At 37.4% G+C, this 17921-nt stretch overlaps 4 protein-coding genes across 6 annotated transcripts; 2 read left to right on the top strand and 2 right to left on the bottom strand.

Moving 5' to 3' along the window:
- Positions 1 to 7587: 7587 nt before the first annotated feature.
- Positions 7588 to 8871, top strand: LOC104739736 (uncharacterized). The gene is made up of 2 exons (XM_010460183.2): positions 7588 to 7848; positions 7963 to 8871. The coding sequence occupies exons 1-2, from the start codon at positions 7792 to 7794 to the stop codon at positions 8614 to 8616; spliced, it is 711 nt and encodes a 236-aa protein (XP_010458485.2). The 5' UTR covers positions 7588 to 7791; the 3' UTR covers positions 8617 to 8871.
- A 1764-nt stretch (positions 8872 to 10635) lies between these two features.
- On the top strand, positions 10636 to 12239 carry LOC104739746 (chloride conductance regulatory protein ICln). 2 transcript variants are annotated; one of them, XM_010460195.3, is made up of 7 exons: positions 10636 to 10907; positions 11013 to 11136; positions 11307 to 11421; positions 11516 to 11575; positions 11665 to 11733; positions 11838 to 11932; positions 12028 to 12239. In XM_010460195.3, the coding sequence occupies exons 1-7, from the start codon at positions 10741 to 10743 to the stop codon at positions 12100 to 12102; spliced, it is 705 nt and encodes a 234-aa protein (XP_010458497.2). In that variant the 5' UTR covers positions 10636 to 10740; the 3' UTR covers positions 12103 to 12239. The 2 variants fall into 2 exon arrangements, with proteins under 2 accessions (XP_010458497.2, XP_010458506.2); XM_010460204.3 differs by having other exon boundaries at positions 10639 to 10907; positions 11841 to 11932.
- Positions 12240 to 12344: 105 nt separating this feature from the next.
- Positions 12345 to 13686, bottom strand: LOC104739761 (small ribosomal subunit protein uS10y). Of its 2 annotated transcripts, none has more exons than XM_010460213.3 (4): positions 13455 to 13686; positions 13225 to 13358; positions 12883 to 12996; positions 12345 to 12670 (listed from the first exon to the last, which is right to left on the bottom strand). In XM_010460213.3, exons 2-4 carry the CDS (start codon positions 13334 to 13336, stop codon positions 12528 to 12530), a joined length of 369 nt encoding a protein of 122 aa, XP_010458515.1. In that variant the 5' UTR covers positions 13337 to 13358; positions 13455 to 13686; the 3' UTR covers positions 12345 to 12527. The 2 variants fall into 2 exon arrangements, with proteins under 2 accessions (XP_010458515.1, XP_019093533.1); XM_019237988.2 differs by having other exon boundaries at positions 13225 to 13355; positions 13455 to 13547.
- Positions 13687 to 14091: 405 nt separating this feature from the next.
- LOC104739771 (BAG family molecular chaperone regulator 7) lies at positions 14092 to 16647 on the bottom strand. Its single transcript, XM_010460223.3, has 3 exons — positions 15365 to 16647; positions 14778 to 15068; positions 14092 to 14605 (listed from the first exon to the last, which is right to left on the bottom strand). Exons 1-3 carry the CDS (start codon positions 16265 to 16267, stop codon positions 14399 to 14401), a joined length of 1401 nt encoding a protein of 466 aa, XP_010458525.2. The 5' UTR covers positions 16268 to 16647; the 3' UTR covers positions 14092 to 14398.
- Between the last annotated feature and the right edge of the window lie 1274 nt (positions 16648 to 17921).

The raw sequence follows: 17921 nt of genomic DNA on the forward strand, positions 1-17921 counted from the left end.
CTCAGGTAATGATCATCTTAGTTGAAGAATTCAAGCTTGCTCAGGAAAGAATTCCAAAAGGTCGTCTTTGGTTACCCATACAAAGTCCTCGCAGTTGCTTATGTTGTATTTTGATGCTGCTACTACACTGCATTTGAAACAAGAAAAATATAAGAATCAAAAGAAAAAAGGAAACAAATAAATAAAAGGGAAAATTAATACATATGATATTATTTATATTGAAAAAAAAAAAGAACACTAAATAAAAGATGATGTCTCCTGGAATGGTCGAAGCAGAATCTGTAGCCACTCACTGTTCTTTATCGTTGTCTCCTCCTCAACATTATCCCAATCCCACGTTCGCTTTATTTTTTTATATTTTAATTTGGATTTTTATTATTTCATCGACCATAACTCATTGAATACATCCATTTTTTATCGCGATTTTTTAATTCGCTACCAATATATCTTTTTAAGACTTTTCTGAAATATATATGTCGCGACGATAAAGACTATTGAGAGTCTACGTCTTATAATGTTTGTGTAGTGCATGCATCAAACTCTCATTATATACGTATATGCATTTTGAAGTTTTATGCTATTTATGATATTTTACGATCTTAATATTTCCAAGGCATTTTGAACGTCAGACCAAGACAAAATGGCTTTACACGTTCGAGACATTACATGATCACCAATTCACCATCATTTCTTTACGAAAATGAAAAAAGAACTCGAAGACCTATCTGTTTTTGGATCGTATTAGACTTTCGCAAGTTAGTGGATTTTCCTATTTTACTTTTTTTTTTGTAAACATTTGATACATTTTTTCTTCTTAAAATCTATAAAAAATTGATACATTGCTATCTCTTTGTATTTTTATTCATGATCTACAATTTTAAATGAACCAATAGAAACTGTTTGGAGTTGCATTTAACTGGACCACAATATCTCACACTAAATTAAAACTTGAACCATATCAAAATCTTTTCGGACCGTTGGACCAGTCCCGTCTGGCCAAATTAACCTTCAATATCCCCTCCCCTTATCTTGATAGGGTTTTAAAACAATAATAGTGACAGATGCATGAAACTAGTTCAAGTGGAAAAAACATCGTGCATTGATATATCTTCATCAATTGCAAGAACATGTCTCAATAAACCCAAAACAAATTCGAAACATTTTTTTCTGAATCATATCTATCAGCATGGGACACTGTGGCTCTTTGTGCCTTTGTATTCAACGCATCCTTCACGATTTTTTTTCTAACTGCATCTCATGTATAGCAACCACCACTTAATTTGAAATCAATCATAGAATTTGATTAATGGTTTCTATAGAACAATGAATTTAATTCACATAAAACGAAAAAACAAGATATATGAATTAGTCGGACAATTCATCAAAACACATATATTTCAGAAACAGGTCCTAAATAAAGATATATAGCAATTTGATGTATATGATATTATAGAATGGATATGTTTCACCATACGCTTAACATTAAATTTATCAGTCTTGGTTAGCACAATGATTAATGCATAATTAGATTAAGTGTATATGAAGCTTCATGGAAACCCGTACGAGATAGGACGGTCACTAGATTGTACAATCAAAGACCGTAATGTATACTATCCATTCTGATGATTCATCTAAACCGTACGTTTATAACTAATTAATTTTGTGAAATCGAGAATCTAATCTTGTAAGAAAAACTGTAAGCTTGTTGTCAGAGCAAACATGGACCCATGTTCTCTATGTCCCTAAGATGTGTATCAATCTCAATTCACTTCTTCGTTGCACTATTTTTTATTAACTTTTATTTTCTATTTTTAATCTCATTGAGATCTCCATTGCCCCTGCTGCACTCGACATTACAGCTCATTTTTTTCCTTATAATGCAATATTTAATTATTTTCTTTATTATTAGTTTAACTAATCATAAATAGGGTATCTAGAGTTGAAAAACTCTGACTATTATCTAAAGGTATCAATATAAAGTATATATAAGCTTTATTTTTTTCTGTCCTAAGTATGCATGTATACATGTTCCAACATCCAGATTATATATTGACTAACTTTGAAGCGTGATTGTTTTTACATTGTATTTATGTTTGCATATAAAAGTCACCATTTTTTACAAGTAAACACGTACGTGTTTATATACACTCTTAACCTACCTAAAAGAACACTCATTGCCATACACTAATGCATGTTTGAAACATATTCGACAACAAACATTTCGAAATCATTAAAAAGATGATTACCCTGTTAAGCTACACGTATGTTTTGCCCAATAGAAATATTTTTTTAGTTGTGAATTTGTGATTAAGAATTGGGATGCACATTTCCAAAGTGGACATTAATTGTTGGAGATGGATCCGATTATCTTACGGTTCACACATGGTTAAGAAGACTTGGTCATCAAGTTGTTCGTGAATCTCTCGTGATCAGCTGAGTTAATTAGTTTCCTTAATATGCAGAGATATGATTGGTACAGATACGTTTTTGTGAATATATATGTATGGAGATCGAATATCAATAAGACACACAGAAAACTTTTGATCCTCTGTTTCTTTATGGTATCAGAGCCTGAATCATTTCTATAAACAAAAACGTTTTTTCTTTTCTTTTGAACGACGATGGTGGACGGTATTCCTCAAACCGGAAATTTTCCGACGAACCCGAACAGCAACCTTGCTGCGAATCCGAACGGCAATCATGCCGTGAACACGACTGAAGTAAGGCGAACGATTTCACCTTATGATCTGACCTCTGCTGATAATCCAGGGGCTGTCATCTCTCATCCATTGTTGAAGGGAGATAACTACGACGAGTGGGCTTGCGCAATGAAGACGGCGCTTTGTTCTCGCAAAAAATTTGGTTTTCTTACGGGGGCAATTCCTCGGCCTGACGAAGGATCTTCGGATTATGAAGACTGGTGGACTATTCAAGCACTTCTTGTGTCTTGGATCAAGATGACAATTGATCCTGCGCTTAAGTCCAACATCTCACATCGAGATGTCGCTAAGGATCTTTGGGATCACTTGCAGAAACGCTTCTCAGTGATGAATGGACCACGACTACAGCAGATCAAGGTTGAGCTTGCAAGCTGCAAACAAAGAGGTTTGTCTATCGAAACGTACTATGGAAAGCTAACGAAGATCTGGGATAGCATGGCAATTTCTCGTCCTTTGCGTGTCTGCAAATGCGGCAAATGTGACTGTGATCTTGCTACTCTTCAAGAAAGAGATCGTGAAGAAGACAAGGTTCAACAATTCCTTTTTGGTCTTGATGATACTTTGTTCCGTACGGTTCGTTCGAGTCTTGTCTCTCGCAACCCGGTCCCATCATTGGAGGAGGTGTATAATCTGGTGAGGCAAGAAGAAGATTTGATTCTGAATGGTACCAAGGCGTTGGAGGTTCAGCCGGATGTCAGTGCCTTTGCTGTTCAGCTGCGGTCTCGTACGGGATTTTCTCAACCCCGGAATGATGATAAAGACAAGGGTGTTGTATGCAAACATTGTAACCGGACTGGCCATGTCTCTGACAGGTGCTATGCTGTCATTGGATATCCAGAATGGTGGGGTGACCGTCCGCGTAGCCGGTCTTTGCAGAGTCGCGGTCGCGGAGGAGCAAGTTCTAGTGGAGGTCGAGGTCGTGGTTCTCATGCTTATGCTAACTGTGTGAGTGTTCCGCACATCGACACAACTCACCAAGCTAATCATGTGATCACGGATCAGGATCGTGATGGTGTAAGCGGCTTGACCGATGATCAGTGGCAAACTATTAAGAAGATTCTTAATGCTGGAAAGGGTCCCTCTACAGAGAAGTTAACGGGTAAGTCTATCTATCCCTCTTGGATTATGGATACAGGGGCTTCTCATCATTTGACGGGGAACTTAGATGTTTTGACAAATATAAGAGATATGGCTCCAGTTTTAATTATTTTGGCTGATGGTAGAGAACGAGTATCTGTCAAGGAAGGAACCGTTAAATTAGGATCTGATCTGGTCATGCAGTCTGTGTTTTATGTAGAAGGCTTTCACACAGATTTGATTTCAATTGGTCAATTGATGGATGAGAATCGATGTGTTTTGCAAATGTCTGATCACTTTCTTGTGGTCCAGGACCGCACTTCGAGGATGGTGATTGGGATGGGTACTAGAGCGGGTGGGACATTTCACTTTCGCAGTATGGAGCTTGCGGCATCTGTCACTACAAAGGAGGAAAAAGAATATGAGCTGTGGCATAGTCGCATGGGACATCCTTCGGCGAAAGTTGTGTGTCAACTTCCTGCTATTTCTGTTTCTTCTATGCATTTGAATAAAGCTTGTGATGTATGCCTTCGTGCTAAGCAAACTCGACAGTCTTTTCCCTTAAGTTTGAATAAAACAGTGCGCATCTTTGAATTGATACATTGTGACTTGTGGGGACCTTACCGGACAACATCTCATTCTGGAGCTAAGTATTTTTTGACAATAGTCGATGACTACTCAAGGGGTGTATGGCTGTATTTGTTGGTTGACAAAACAGAGGTTGCTCGGCATTTAAAGAATTTTCTTGCCTTCACGAAACGTCAATTTGGTGAAGACGTTCGAACCGTACGTAGTGATAACGGCTTGGAATTTTTGTCTATGACAAAATTCTTTCACGAACAAGGCATAGTTCATGAACGTTCCTGTGTTTATACACCGGAACAGAATGGGAGAGTTGAAAGAAAGCACCGGCATATCCTCAATGTCGCGAGAGCATTACGGTTTCAAGCACATCTTCCATTAGAGTTTTGGGGGGAATGTGTTCTCACGGCGGCTTACTTAATCAACAGGACGCCGAGTCCAGTGCTCAACAATCAGACTCCGTATGAACGTCTTCATAAGAAACCACCACTTTATGAGCATTTACGGGTTTTTGGCAGTCTCTGTTATGCATATAATCCGCGACGTCACGGTGACAAATTTGAGTCGCGAAGTCGGAGGTGTGTTTTTGTGGGTTATCCACACGGTCAGAAGGGATGGCGATTATTTGATATAGAAGCAGCAGAATTTTTTGTCTCCAGAGATGTTGTATTCTCGGAGGTTGAATTTCCCTTCTCCTCGAGGTCTTCTACGTCGGTCACAGTCGTGAATGAAGAAGACAATCCACAGTTATGGGCTTCTCACTCTCCTGGCCCATTTGGAGACCATGAACAGCCTTTACAAGTAAGTCCATTAAATTTAATAGGCCCAACTTCAACAGGCTCTGGCCCACATGACAACCCAGCTCCCACGTCACACGATGCTCATTCATCTCCATTGCCGATTCCCGATTCTTCCTTGCCGGCGACACATGATCCACGAGGCTCCTCGTCAACAGCTTCCTCGACACCTTCTTCTTCCTCTCCGGTGCCGATTCCCGCTCCTCCGCCTCAACCTTCACGACAACCCCCACCGTCCGTCGCTGTTGTTGCTCCGCCGGCTCTGCTTCCTCCTCGACAGAGTCAACGGAAACGTGAACCACCAGTGACTTTGAAAGACTTTGTTGTCAACTCCGCTGAATGTGAAGTTTCTGATAAGGTACGCTATCCAATCTCCAATCAAGATACAAAGAAGCGTTTTTCAGGGTCTCATGTTGCTTATATGGCCGCAATTGCAACTGCTCGAGAACCACGTTCGTATAAAGAGGCAGTGGTAGACAAACGATGGAATCAATCTATGACTACTGAGATTGATGCGCAAGAAGCAAATAAGACTTGGTCAGTTGTGGATTTACCTCCTGGAAAAAGAGCTATTGGGTGTCAGTGGGTCTACAAAGTTAAACATAATTCGGATGGCTCGGTCGAACGCTATAAATCTCGTCTTGTTGCTCTTGGCAACAAACAAAAAGAGGGTGAAGACTATGGTGAAACCTTTGCACCGGTTGCAAAGATGGAGACTGTTCGACTGTTTCTTGATGTTGCTGCAAAACGTAACTGGGAAATTCATCAAATGGATGTCCACAATGCGTTCTTACATGGTGATCTGCAGGAAGAGGTTTATATGAAATTGCCTCCTGGATTTGGTGCATCTCATCCTAACAAGGTATGTCGACTTCACAAAGCTATATACGGTTTAAAACAGGCTCCCAGATGTTGGTTTGAGAAGTTAACAACTGCTTTGAAGAGCTATGGGTTTGTGCAGTCTCTTTCTGATTACTCTCTGTTTACTCTCACGAGAGGTCTTGTTCACATCAATATCTTGATCTATGTTGATGATTTGATCATTGCGGGCAGCTCTCCAAAGGCGACTCAGGATTTCAAAGATTATTTGTCTTCTTGTTTTCATATGAAGGATTTGGGGCCTTTGAAATATTTTTTGGGGATAGAAGTTGCTAGAAACGCCACCGGCATCTATATCTGTCAACGAAAATATGCATTGGACATCATATCTGAAACTGGTTTGATGGGTGCTAAACCAGCGGCATTTCCTCTAGAGCAAACTCATGATTTGTTCATGAATACTTCTCCACTTCTTCCTGATCCACAGCGGTATCGCCGGCTGATAGGCCGTTTGATTTATTTGGCTGTGACAAGACCTGATCTTGCTTTTTCGGTGCACATGTTAGCCAGGTTTATGCAGCAACCTCGTGAGGCACATTGGGATGGGGCGCTTCGTATTGTTCGATATCTGAAATCTGATCCGGGACAAGGTATATTGCTTCGTAGCAATGGAGGTTTTCAAATCACTGGTTGGTGCGACTCTGACTACGCAACATGTCCATTCACACGTCGATCCGTAACCGGTTTTATTGTTCAGCTAGGGGACTCACCGATCTCTTGGAAAACAAGAAAACAGGACACAGTGAGCAAGTCTTCTGCAGAGGCGGAATATCGTGCGATGTCTTTTCTTACTTCTGAATTAAAATGGTTGAAACAGTTGTTGTTTACACTTGGGGTGCGTCATGATCAACCGATGGTTGTGTGTTGTGACAGTCAGTCGGCTATTCATATTGCTACCAATCCGGTCTTTCATGAACGGACCAAACACATAGAGATTGACTGTCATTTTGTTCGTGACGAGCTTGTTCGTGGCAATATCACCTTTCGGCATGTGGGTACTGCCTATCAACTAGCCGATATATTTACAAAACCACTTGGGAGAGATTCTTTTGCGAGGTTTCGTATCAAGTTAGGCATACAAAACCTGTATGCTCCAACTTGAGGGGGGTGTTGGAGATGGATCCGATTATCTTACGGTTCACACATGGTTAAGAAGACTTGGTCATCAAGTTGTTCGTGAATCTCTCGTGATCAGCTGAGTTAATTAGTTTCCTTAATATGCAGAGATATGATTGGTACAGATACGTTTTTGTGAATATATATGTATGGAGATCGAATATCAATAAGACACACAGAAAACTTTTGATCCTCTGTTTCTTTATTAATTATTAAATGCCACTAAGAAGAAACCTTGAACATAGTCTAATTCAATTTAAAGTTCATAAGGAAAAGGAACATTAATAGTGACAATAGCTAAGGTCTCTCGACAATGAGACAGTCCGCTTTTAAAATATATACCAAATTGTAATAACGTATGTTGAAATACTATTACAACTTGACCACTATTTATTCAATTTCTCCGTCGTGTCTTTAAATCAATAAGAAACTATTCATTGATACTGGACCAGCCTGTTTGAATCTTGTCCCATCCACAAATCTCCAAATATATAAATAAAGAACCTTCACCCCTAAAACCAAAACCATCATTAACAACTTCAAAACTTTCTAAGCAAGAGAGTACTGAGAGAAAATCCTATATTCCTTCTATAAGTCCCTCAAATTATTTTAAAAGAAAAATGGCTTTTTGGTCTGCTGAGAATGCTACTAAAGCCTATCTTAGTACATTGAAAACGGTAAGAGTTTATTTCTTTTTATATATTCGTAAAAATTACATATCTCAGTGTCTTAACCAAATTTAATTTTCTTGATAATGTCACATTTTGACATATTTCTATCTGAATTTTCAGGATCAAAGGACCAAAGAACCAAACGTTGCCGAATTCATATCAGCTCTAGCTGCCGGCAATAGCGCTAGAAAGATAGCCGTGGCTTGCGCCGGAGCAGCAAACGCCGACATACTCGTTGCCCTAATCGCAGCAGCTAACCAAACACGCGGTCAAGTTGTATGCGTTTTACGTGGTATCGAAGAGCTAATCATATCCAAGAAAATGTTGGAACCATCAGAGATTCATCAGATACAATTTGTAGTCGGAGAGTCTAACGACGACACTCTAATCAATGATCATTTCGGAGAAGCGGATTTCGTCCTCGTCGATTGTAACCTAGAGAACCACCAAGATATCGTTAAAAAGATCCTTAATCACCATGAAGAAAGCGCAAGAACCGGAGGTGGAAGCGGTGTGGCAGTTGTGGTTGGTTATAACGCATTTTCGAGAGGCTCATGGAGGTTTAGCGATGGGAGGAAGACGCAGTTTTTGCCTATAGGAGAAGGGTTGCTTGTCACGAGGGTCAACGATAATCAGAAGATGGTGACGATGAACGATCATCATCGTGACCGTGCGAGGAAGAGTCGGTGGGTAGTGAAGGTTGATAAGTGCACTGGAGAGGAACATGTGTTTAGGGTTAGGGTTCCACGAGGAGAAGCCATTATAGAAGCTTAAATTCAAACGATCAAATCTTATATATATATATATATATATATTGTTTGGGTACTTTAGAGCAAAGATCACCTCTGTGATGGTTCAGACGAGTGAAAGTAGTAAGAAGATTAGTTATCATGTATAAGTAATTAAGAAAGTTTTGATTGGTATTGGAGTGTTTTGTGTGGTGAGAAAAGTGATTTCTTTAAGTAAAAGTAAATGACTTTTTGTTTTGTAAGTGTAAATATGAAATGATGTTGTTTTGTTTTAAATTTATTTCTGATTTTGGATCTTTTTTTTTTGTTCTTTCTTGGGCATATGTGCACGCATTGTTATTCTTCAGATTCTGGATGTTTAGCAAATAAACTATTCAAAGATGCACATGCATGCATACGAAGATGGCATCTGAAACTAATAATATGAAACGAGAATATTAATTGATTAAAGTAAGCGTATGTATTTAGCTGTCTTATACAATATTGTCAGACGTAGACGTATATATTATTGAGGCGTAGTCTAATTTTCTTTGATAACATTATTAAAAAAAAACCAACAACCATGCTAAAACATTTTTTTATCGTATTTCTTTTTCTTATAGTCATTTCACCAATACAACCTTTAAAAACAAAATAAAATTCGCAATACAATTATAGTTCGTATACAAATATACAATCGTATTTTTGAGTGTGGGATTGAAGTCGAAAATTTAGATGTATATGACCTACTACATCATTATAAGTTCATATCAGTTTTTAAAGGTGTATGATATCCAAATTAATTATCATCAATCTACATTTGAGAAGCCGTAGAAAGCAACTAGGTTTGTAAACAAAGCTAAGAGGCAAAAAATGTTTTAAATTTTGTATCAAACCGACATCTACGGTATGAATATGTTAGACAAAAATAAATACATAACAATTTGAAGAGAAGAGTCGTTGGTGACAATGATCCGTTCATTAACGTATGCATTGTCACGATCTGCATATGACCCATAACCTTCCCCTATACTATATCCCCCACGACCACCCCCATCTCTTCCTTATCCATCATCCCCACACCTCATCACTCTCTTAGAAAATGACATATTTTCACTATACATAGTTACATACAGTAGAACCTCTATAAATTAATACTCTTTAAATTAATACTCACTATAAATTAATAAATTATTCCGGTTCTGAGTTGGGCCGGTATAAAAAATGACACATTTCGATAAATTAATAAGATAATAATTTTTTTGAAAATCCTATGTAAAAATATGGTCCCATCAATATCATAAATTAATAATCAAATAATGTTAATATATATATAAATATATATAGTGAAATATGATTTTATTGTGGAACTTATCTCTAATCTTTTTCATTGTCGTCTTCTCAAATCTCATCCAAAAATTGTGAAGAATTCTAAATGTCATAATTGCTTCTTTATATGTAATTGGTTCCAAAATTACCGCAATATCTTATTCGACTTCATCATTACCATGAATGATACTAGTATCAATTTCTTCTAAACTCTAAACTTCTAACATCTCTTATTTTTACCTAAACTCTAAACTTAGCAATTACGATAGACAAGATTATAAAATAAGAAAATACTTTAAAAATCTGAATGATAACAAAAGTATCTTATTTTGTAATACAAGATTTTCAAAATTATGAAAATTAAAATCTCTTTATAAATTAATACAATATTAATTTATCGATAAATTAATAATTATTAATTTATCGATAAATTAAAACCTCTATAAATTAATAAAATTTCATGGTCCCGACCTTATTAATTTATAGAGGTTTTACTGTACATATACACTAATACACAACAAAAAATTTCATTAACCAATCAAACATCAAAACGACCTTTAGTGAGAAGAAAAATAAAAAAAATGTAAGAATAAGATTACATTAAAAAAAACATTTAATTTTGTGAAATTGGACCACTAAAAACAACCCATTTATTAATGGGCCTTTATGCCGATTCCCTTCTTTAATGGGCCTTTATGCCGATTCCCTTCTTTAACAAGGCCCATTAATGATCTTCATCACACTCACTAAACTAAACAGAACAAAATTGATTCTCTTCTAAAAGAAAACCCTAAGAAAAACCCTGACGACGTAAACAACCGTTCCTTCGTGATCGGAAAACATGGTGGCTGGTCTAAGAGAGTTCGCACTTAGGTCCGGAGATGGCTCAGGAAAGCCGGTACTTGACGAATCTAGCGGTGAGGAACTTATGCACGTTCAGCCTTCCGTCGCCGTCGCTCTCGGAAACCGTCCCGTTGAGTCTCCCGGAACTCTCTACATCACTTCCAGGTGAATCATTTCTTTACTCAGAAATCTCTACTCCCTTCTTCTCGATCAGAGATAGATAAGTGCGTTGTAGCTTAATTTGGTATTTTTTTTTAATTTGGTTTTCAGGAAATTGATTTGGCTGAGCGATGTAGACATGGCTAAAGGTTATGCTGTTGATTTCTTATCGATATCGCTTCACGCTGTTTCTAGAGACCCTGAGGCTTACTCATCTCCTTGTATATATACTCAGGTATTGATTTTAGACTTGCTATAGCTAAATAAAGGGGGAACTATGTTGTTCTTATTCATTGTGATTAGTTTTGATGATTTCTAGTGTTTGTGATATGTTGTGAGTGCTTCTTTTTGGAATTTGAGAGGATTGTTAAATGGATTCTAAGTTTAATGGTTTTATTATTGAAGATTGAAGTTGAAGAAGATGAGGATGATGATGATGACTCTGATACTGAATCCACTGAGGTTTTGGACTTATCAAAGATTAGAGAGATGAGGCTTGTTCCTTCTGACTCTACCCAGTGTGAGTTTTTGTTTTGAGCTATTTGAATCACTATATAACAGTCTTGGATGTTATTAAGGTGATAACATATCCTTTTGTCTTTGTGTATTGAAAGTGGAGACGATGTTTGATGTATTCTGCGAGTGTGCTGAGCTGAATCCTGAACCTGTTGATGGTAAACAACACAAGAATACAGCTTTACTACTGTCATATTTTTTTTGTTACTTTAGCCATTTACTGTTTTTGTCTCATTGCATCTTTCAGAAGAAGAAGAAGAAGAAAGTGGGCATAATTGGGTGTTCAGTGCTGATCAGATGGATGTTCGTGGAGGAGGTAATGATTTCATACAACGAGATTGAATTTAAGAGTGTGTTAATGTATTCATCTTTCAATGGTATGAAAGAAATGTGATGTTTTTCTCTGTGTGCGTTTTACAGCAGATGAAGATGCAGAGTGGCAAATATCTCAGAGTCCGACAAGTGTAATTGGTCATTCCAATGGAGATGAAGGTCTTGCTCAGCCTATGCTTGAGGTAATATAAATCATCTGCTTTCATTTGTTTTTCTTCCTCTTATTTGTTTTCAAAAGATTAGCTGGTTTCATTGACTTTTTGTATTCACCCTGCAGCTCCAAATCAATGATCAGAGGTTTGAGGATGCTGAAGAGATGGTTCATGAAAGTGAGACAAAGGATCATCACTAAGACTGTTTGGACAAATGTACTCAGAAAACACATTTGTCTTATTTTAACGATGAATGAGTTGTATTTTGTTAAACGATAAAATTGTTGTGTTCTACTACTTTTCAAAAAGTGCCTATTTCAATCTTCCTCGTAAGAAATCATCTCTGATTGAAATTAGATAAAGTAAACTATGATTGCAAGTTGGCTACTTAGAGAAGTCTTGTATAATCGGAAAGTTCTTAAATTGAGAGTAGAGAACGTAATTCTAATATCAATCCTCAAAATCTATTCAATTAAGAAAACACAATAACATAGGTTTCACTACAGCAAAATATTCCTTCAGCCAACTCAACAGGAGAGACGCATGTGAAGTTACGAACCGAGGAAAGAAGATGGTTTCTTAAAGAAATTCCAAAAAGAGAAAGCAAAAACAGTAGTAGGGTTGTCTAGGAGTCGGCGATGGTGACCTCAACCTCAACACCAGGTTCAATGGTGATGGAAGTGATCTGCTTGACAACATCAGGAGAGCTGAAGAGGTCAATCACACGCTTGTGAACCCTAAGCTCAAACCTGTCCCATGTGTTGGTTCCTGTTACACAACACCAATAGTTAAAAGAGTCTCAGCCAACGTGAAGAGACACTCGCAGTGATAGAGTAGCGAACAATATTGAGCACAATGACATGTTCTAAGACTAAATCCTTAGTTTAATCAAGTAGATGATGAACTAAGGGATGGTTCCGAAAACAAAGCACTTCTAGTGTTTCTCAAGATATAAAAGATGAGATGAGCAATAATTATACCTTCACCACAAGGAGCTTTCCTGGTAGTGATCTTAAGCACCTTGGTGGGCATTCTCACTGGTCCCTTAACTCTCAGTCTCTTGTCCTTAGCTCCACGAACCAAGTCAGTGCACACTACATATCATTTGCAGAAACAGAACACAAACAATGATTCAGTATTTGATCCAAAATCATCAAATTCAAAAATTTCAACTTTCAATCCATTCAAATCATCACTGAAGCAAAATCAAAGACCTATTCTGGAATGGTTCCAATACAATGAATCTTACATCTTCTATATGCTACCCTCAAAACTGAATTGCTAAAATCGAAATGATTAGAGGAGAGTGTGATCAAAATTACCTTTTTCCAAGTTCTTAACATTCTTGGAGGAGAGAGTGATCCTAATCTTGTGAATTTGCTCAAGTGGTTCTTCCAAACCAGCCTTAGTTGGCTTCATTGCTTGGTAAGCCATGTTTTCAGCTCAGCTTCTTCTTCTGTACAATCACAGACATACGAAACCGATGGATCACATTAACCGAGATACTCAGGTAAACATGTAAAAATACAAAATTTGGATGAAGTGAAGAAACCTGAGAGAGACGAACGAAGCTCGACGGCGTATTGCTGCTTTTTTTGCTGCAAGGAAGGAAGGACACGAAAGTTTAACCTAAGAGACGTTTTATGGCATATGAAAAAAAAACCCTAATTTTTATGGACTTATTGGGCCCAATCTATGTACGGCCCAATAACTAATAAGAACAGAGTTGTTGTCATGTCGATGCCAGATTTGGAGGATCTGTTAGTTTGAGACTTGACAATATTGCAAATGTGAAGGAATTGTTCGGAAGCTAGATGATAAACGTCATGAGCTACCAATGGGAGGCCTCAGAGAGGCTCACAAGTAATAAATGTAGAAGAGCACTCTCACATACATAATCAATGAAGAGAGTTTTTGTGAAAGTGAGACAAAGGTTTACTTTTTTGTTCACTTATGTAAGCTAAAACAGAGTTGTCACAATATAGTCTTTTGGCATCAGAAAGGTTAGATATCAAAACCAAAACGAAAAGAACTAAAACCTTTTAGGAGGTTTTTTCACATTCTTGGAGGAGAGAGTAATCCTGGTCTTGTGGCTCTGCACAAATGGCTCTTCCAAACCAGCCTTTGTGGGCTTCACTGCTTGGTAAGCCATATACTTTTTTCAAATAGTATCTAGTAAACAGTAGACATAAGCAAAACCAACACATAAGCAATTTGACAAAACAGAGTACCAGTTTGGGAACACAAAAGGATTACATAACCTGATAAACACAAACACACTAAGAGGCACACAATAGACAAGATTTGAGAGATGAGTATGACACTGATAAGAGACACTACTCTCTTATTCGAGCCCCTCTCATTATTATTTTTGTCTGCATAATTAGAAAACATTCAGAACAGTAAGCAAACTAAAGAGGCTAATTAACTTAAAATTATTCCAAGTCACAAACACAACAAAAACAGCCCCCATAGTCACAAACACACACAGTTCCATCACTCTTCTTCTGTTTCAAGCATCTGGACGATCTGAGTCACTCCGTCTGCGATTTCTTTGCGGATCAAACTGTCTGGCATATCGAATGTCCTTCTTCTCATCGACAATGATTTCCCTCCCTGTGGTTGCGGGTCTACCACATCCAACATTGCTTCAAGCTCATCCACCATGGATCTCTTTGCTCCTCGAACCATTACATCAACTCCCTGATACCAAACAAACACAAGTTTTGTTCTCAACACTCAGTGCCTTAAAACCTTTTTAACTTAATATAAATCTATATGTTATACGATTTGAAAAAAGCAAAAGCATTCCCTATACGGTAAGGGCTCACAACTTATTATAGTGTAATTAACTAGATTTAGACTATGACATTACCTCTATGGCATCAACAGTGAGGAGGAGTACAATGATTTTTTCTGAGAATTTCTGGCGCTCCTCAGCATCACGAGCAATCAAGCGACGGTAGCTGAAGTTGTGGAATGAAGCTCTTAGCTCCTTCAGTTTAGTCTTTGCAATAGCAAGATCACGAAGAGCACGCAATGATTTTGAACGACGAATCAAATAAGCTTTGAAGGCCCTCTGGATCATCGCAGCAGCATAGTCAGGTGGCATTTCCTTGTTTTTCCCCTTCTTAGCCCTAACAGCTCCATTTCTTCTCGAAAACGCCTTTACAACCACAACCATTCAAAGAAACAACGTAGTAAGTACATCAAGCTTTCGTTAAAAATCACATCCAAAGAAATGTCTCATTAAGTTCCTATGCATAAAACTTTATAATCACTCTGTTTTGCTAACCTTATAACCACCACTCAAACTACATAAAGGTTTCTACTTTTGAAGACACAAAACTCAACCTCAGTTCAAAAGTCATACTTATCGCTATCAAAATAGAACTACTGTTCCCAACCAACTTCATGAGACAATGACTAAAGCAGAGTAAAAAAAAACGATATTTAACTTACCTTCCTGAGGACGATAGCTCCATGTTCTTGCGACTCATCTTCTTCTTCTTCTTCTTCCTCCTCTTCCTCGATGGCTACAACACGAGTTTTCTCCTTCTTCTTGCTCTTCTTCTCCTTCTTCTCCTTGTCCTCATGTTTCTTTTTCTCGCATCCAGTAGAAGCCTTGATGATGTAAGTATGCGAAACCTCTCCATTCTCCCTCTCACTCTTCACCTCCGTCGTCCAATTGTAACTTTTCTTCTTCTTCTTCTTCTTCTTCTCCGCTTCAGCAGCAGCAATGGCTTTGGCTTTCGCCTTAGCCTTCTCCTTCTTCAAAGCAACAAGCTTTAAACTTTCTTCATCCTTCTTCCCTCCTTTAACCTCAGTCGTCCATTTATACTTCCTCTCACCAGGACCTTCAAACTCAGCTTCCCACTTATACTTACTCTCCTTCTTCTCCCCATCCATCTCCGCCTCCACCTTGTACTTCCTCCCCGGTGGTCCTTGAATCTCCGCTTCCCATTTATACTTCTTCTCACCACTACTTCCCTTAATCTCTTTAGTCAATGTATACTTCCTATCACAGTCACGGCTCTTAGGACTAACCAACTTATCAAACTTGGATTCCAAATCAGAAACACGATCACAAAGATACTTGAGAGGATACTCTGGCTCCTCTAGCCTACTACGACGAATCACCTTGTACTTGCAAGAAGAAGACGGAGATTTCTTGATCTGAACCAGATCCGTCACTGTTTCGAATAGATCGAGTGGAGTAGGTGATGAGAAATGGAGTAGATCTTCAACGTCGTCGTCGATGAAGGAAGGAAACCCTAAAAACAATGAGGAAGGTTCAACAATGGTGGTGGTGAGTGGTGAACACGTGTACGGGTCGATGAGATCGAGTCTATGGAACCAACTCATGGTTTTGTTTTTGTGAACTCAACGAATCAGTGGAATAATAAAAAGCTCTTTTGGATTGGTAGTAGTGATGAAGAATGATGGACTTACGAGAATATATGAAATTTTTTTTTGACAAATTCATTAAAGGCGAAAAAAGAAGGAGACAAACTCTTTGCGTATAACGATGAGATTGACAAAAAAAAGCTAAGAAGAACGGTCAGAAACTGGTGGGTCTTTATGGGTAAATTTGACATTTAAACGAAAATCCGGTTTGGTTATTTTCATGCCATTATTATTAACTAAGCTTACTATATTTAGGCTTAGCAATTGAATACTAGTAGTGTTTAATTTCATTAATGGCGTGATATTTTTTGGTTAGGAACTTTCTTTATTCGATGTGTAAATTGGTTTTTGCTAGGGATGAATAGATCAAGGCGGATATTGAAGATAACCAAACCGGGTGTTCAGAGAGATTTTTGATTTTGACCCTGAAACGTGTGAATTATTATTACGTCGACAAGAGAATCTTTTCGGTGGGATTTTACAACCTGGTAAAAGATGGCACGTGGGTCCTTGTCTTTCCCCACACGTGAAGCCACACCAAACTAAATCGTACGTTTATTTTTTTTGAATTGAGTTCCTCTGTTCTCACTATGACAACAAAAAGTGCCAAGAGACTCGAAACATACAAATGAAATTATTAATGATATTGAAAGACAAAATCTACTAAAAACAAACAGAACACAATATTCATTGTAATTTAATTAATACCCATCATAGTCGATGACCACAAAACGACAATTAAATGTTTGCTTTCTTTAACACTTATGCTGCTTATACAGAAAGTGTTTGTGGGCTATTCGTTTAGTTCTAACTTCTGATGAGTACAGTTTAGTTTGAGGATTCTTTCTGCTCATTTGGTTGGTGTTTCTGGAATTTTTTAGGAGGTTATCGCAGCTAGTGAGTTTAGAGTAAAATGTGAAGAGCACTTTCATATAAACAGGCTCACAAGTAATTACTGGTTTCAGCTTCTTCTGAAAAAAAAAAAAACACACACACGAACCGATCGATCACATAAACAAGAATTTCCCAAAAATTCAAGTAAACTATGAAAAATAAAAAGCAAAAACTTGGGCAAATGAAGAGACCTGTGAAAGACCAACCTATAGTACTATGGGCTTTATTCAGCCCAATAACTTTAGGGAGGTTCTGTATTCTCTTTGGCCCAATTACTAGGAAAACTATTTATCCTTTAAAATACAAACTATATATGCTTATTTAATTCTTGGAATTTATAAAGTATATAAACGTTCTGTAATTAAAAACCAATTTTTTTTTATTTTTCTTGAAGATAACCAAAATTATCTTAAGCACCGTGTTTTTTTTTTTTTTTTTTTTTTGGGTCAACTAAGAAGAAAACATCATGAACTGCTTAATTATAAATTTAGCAAAAAAAAAAAAGATTTGGAGTTGTTTCTAGGAAATGGGGAAGACATGCATTTTGTTGGAAGCACGTAGTTTCAATTTGGACACTCTCCACATTTATATTTTATATTCTATAGAAAAACTATACAATATATACATCATTCTTTATTTATTTAGGTGTTGTAAAAAATTAACTAAAATTATATCCAAATTTAAATCCAAACAAAAAAAAAAAAGTCAGAAATTATTA

Source organism: Camelina sativa, chromosome 2 (assembly GCF_030686135.1).
Source record: "Camelina sativa cultivar CO46 ecotype springtype chromosome 2, ASM3068613v1".
Taxonomy (NCBI): domain Eukaryota; kingdom Viridiplantae; phylum Streptophyta; class Magnoliopsida; order Brassicales; family Brassicaceae; genus Camelina; species Camelina sativa.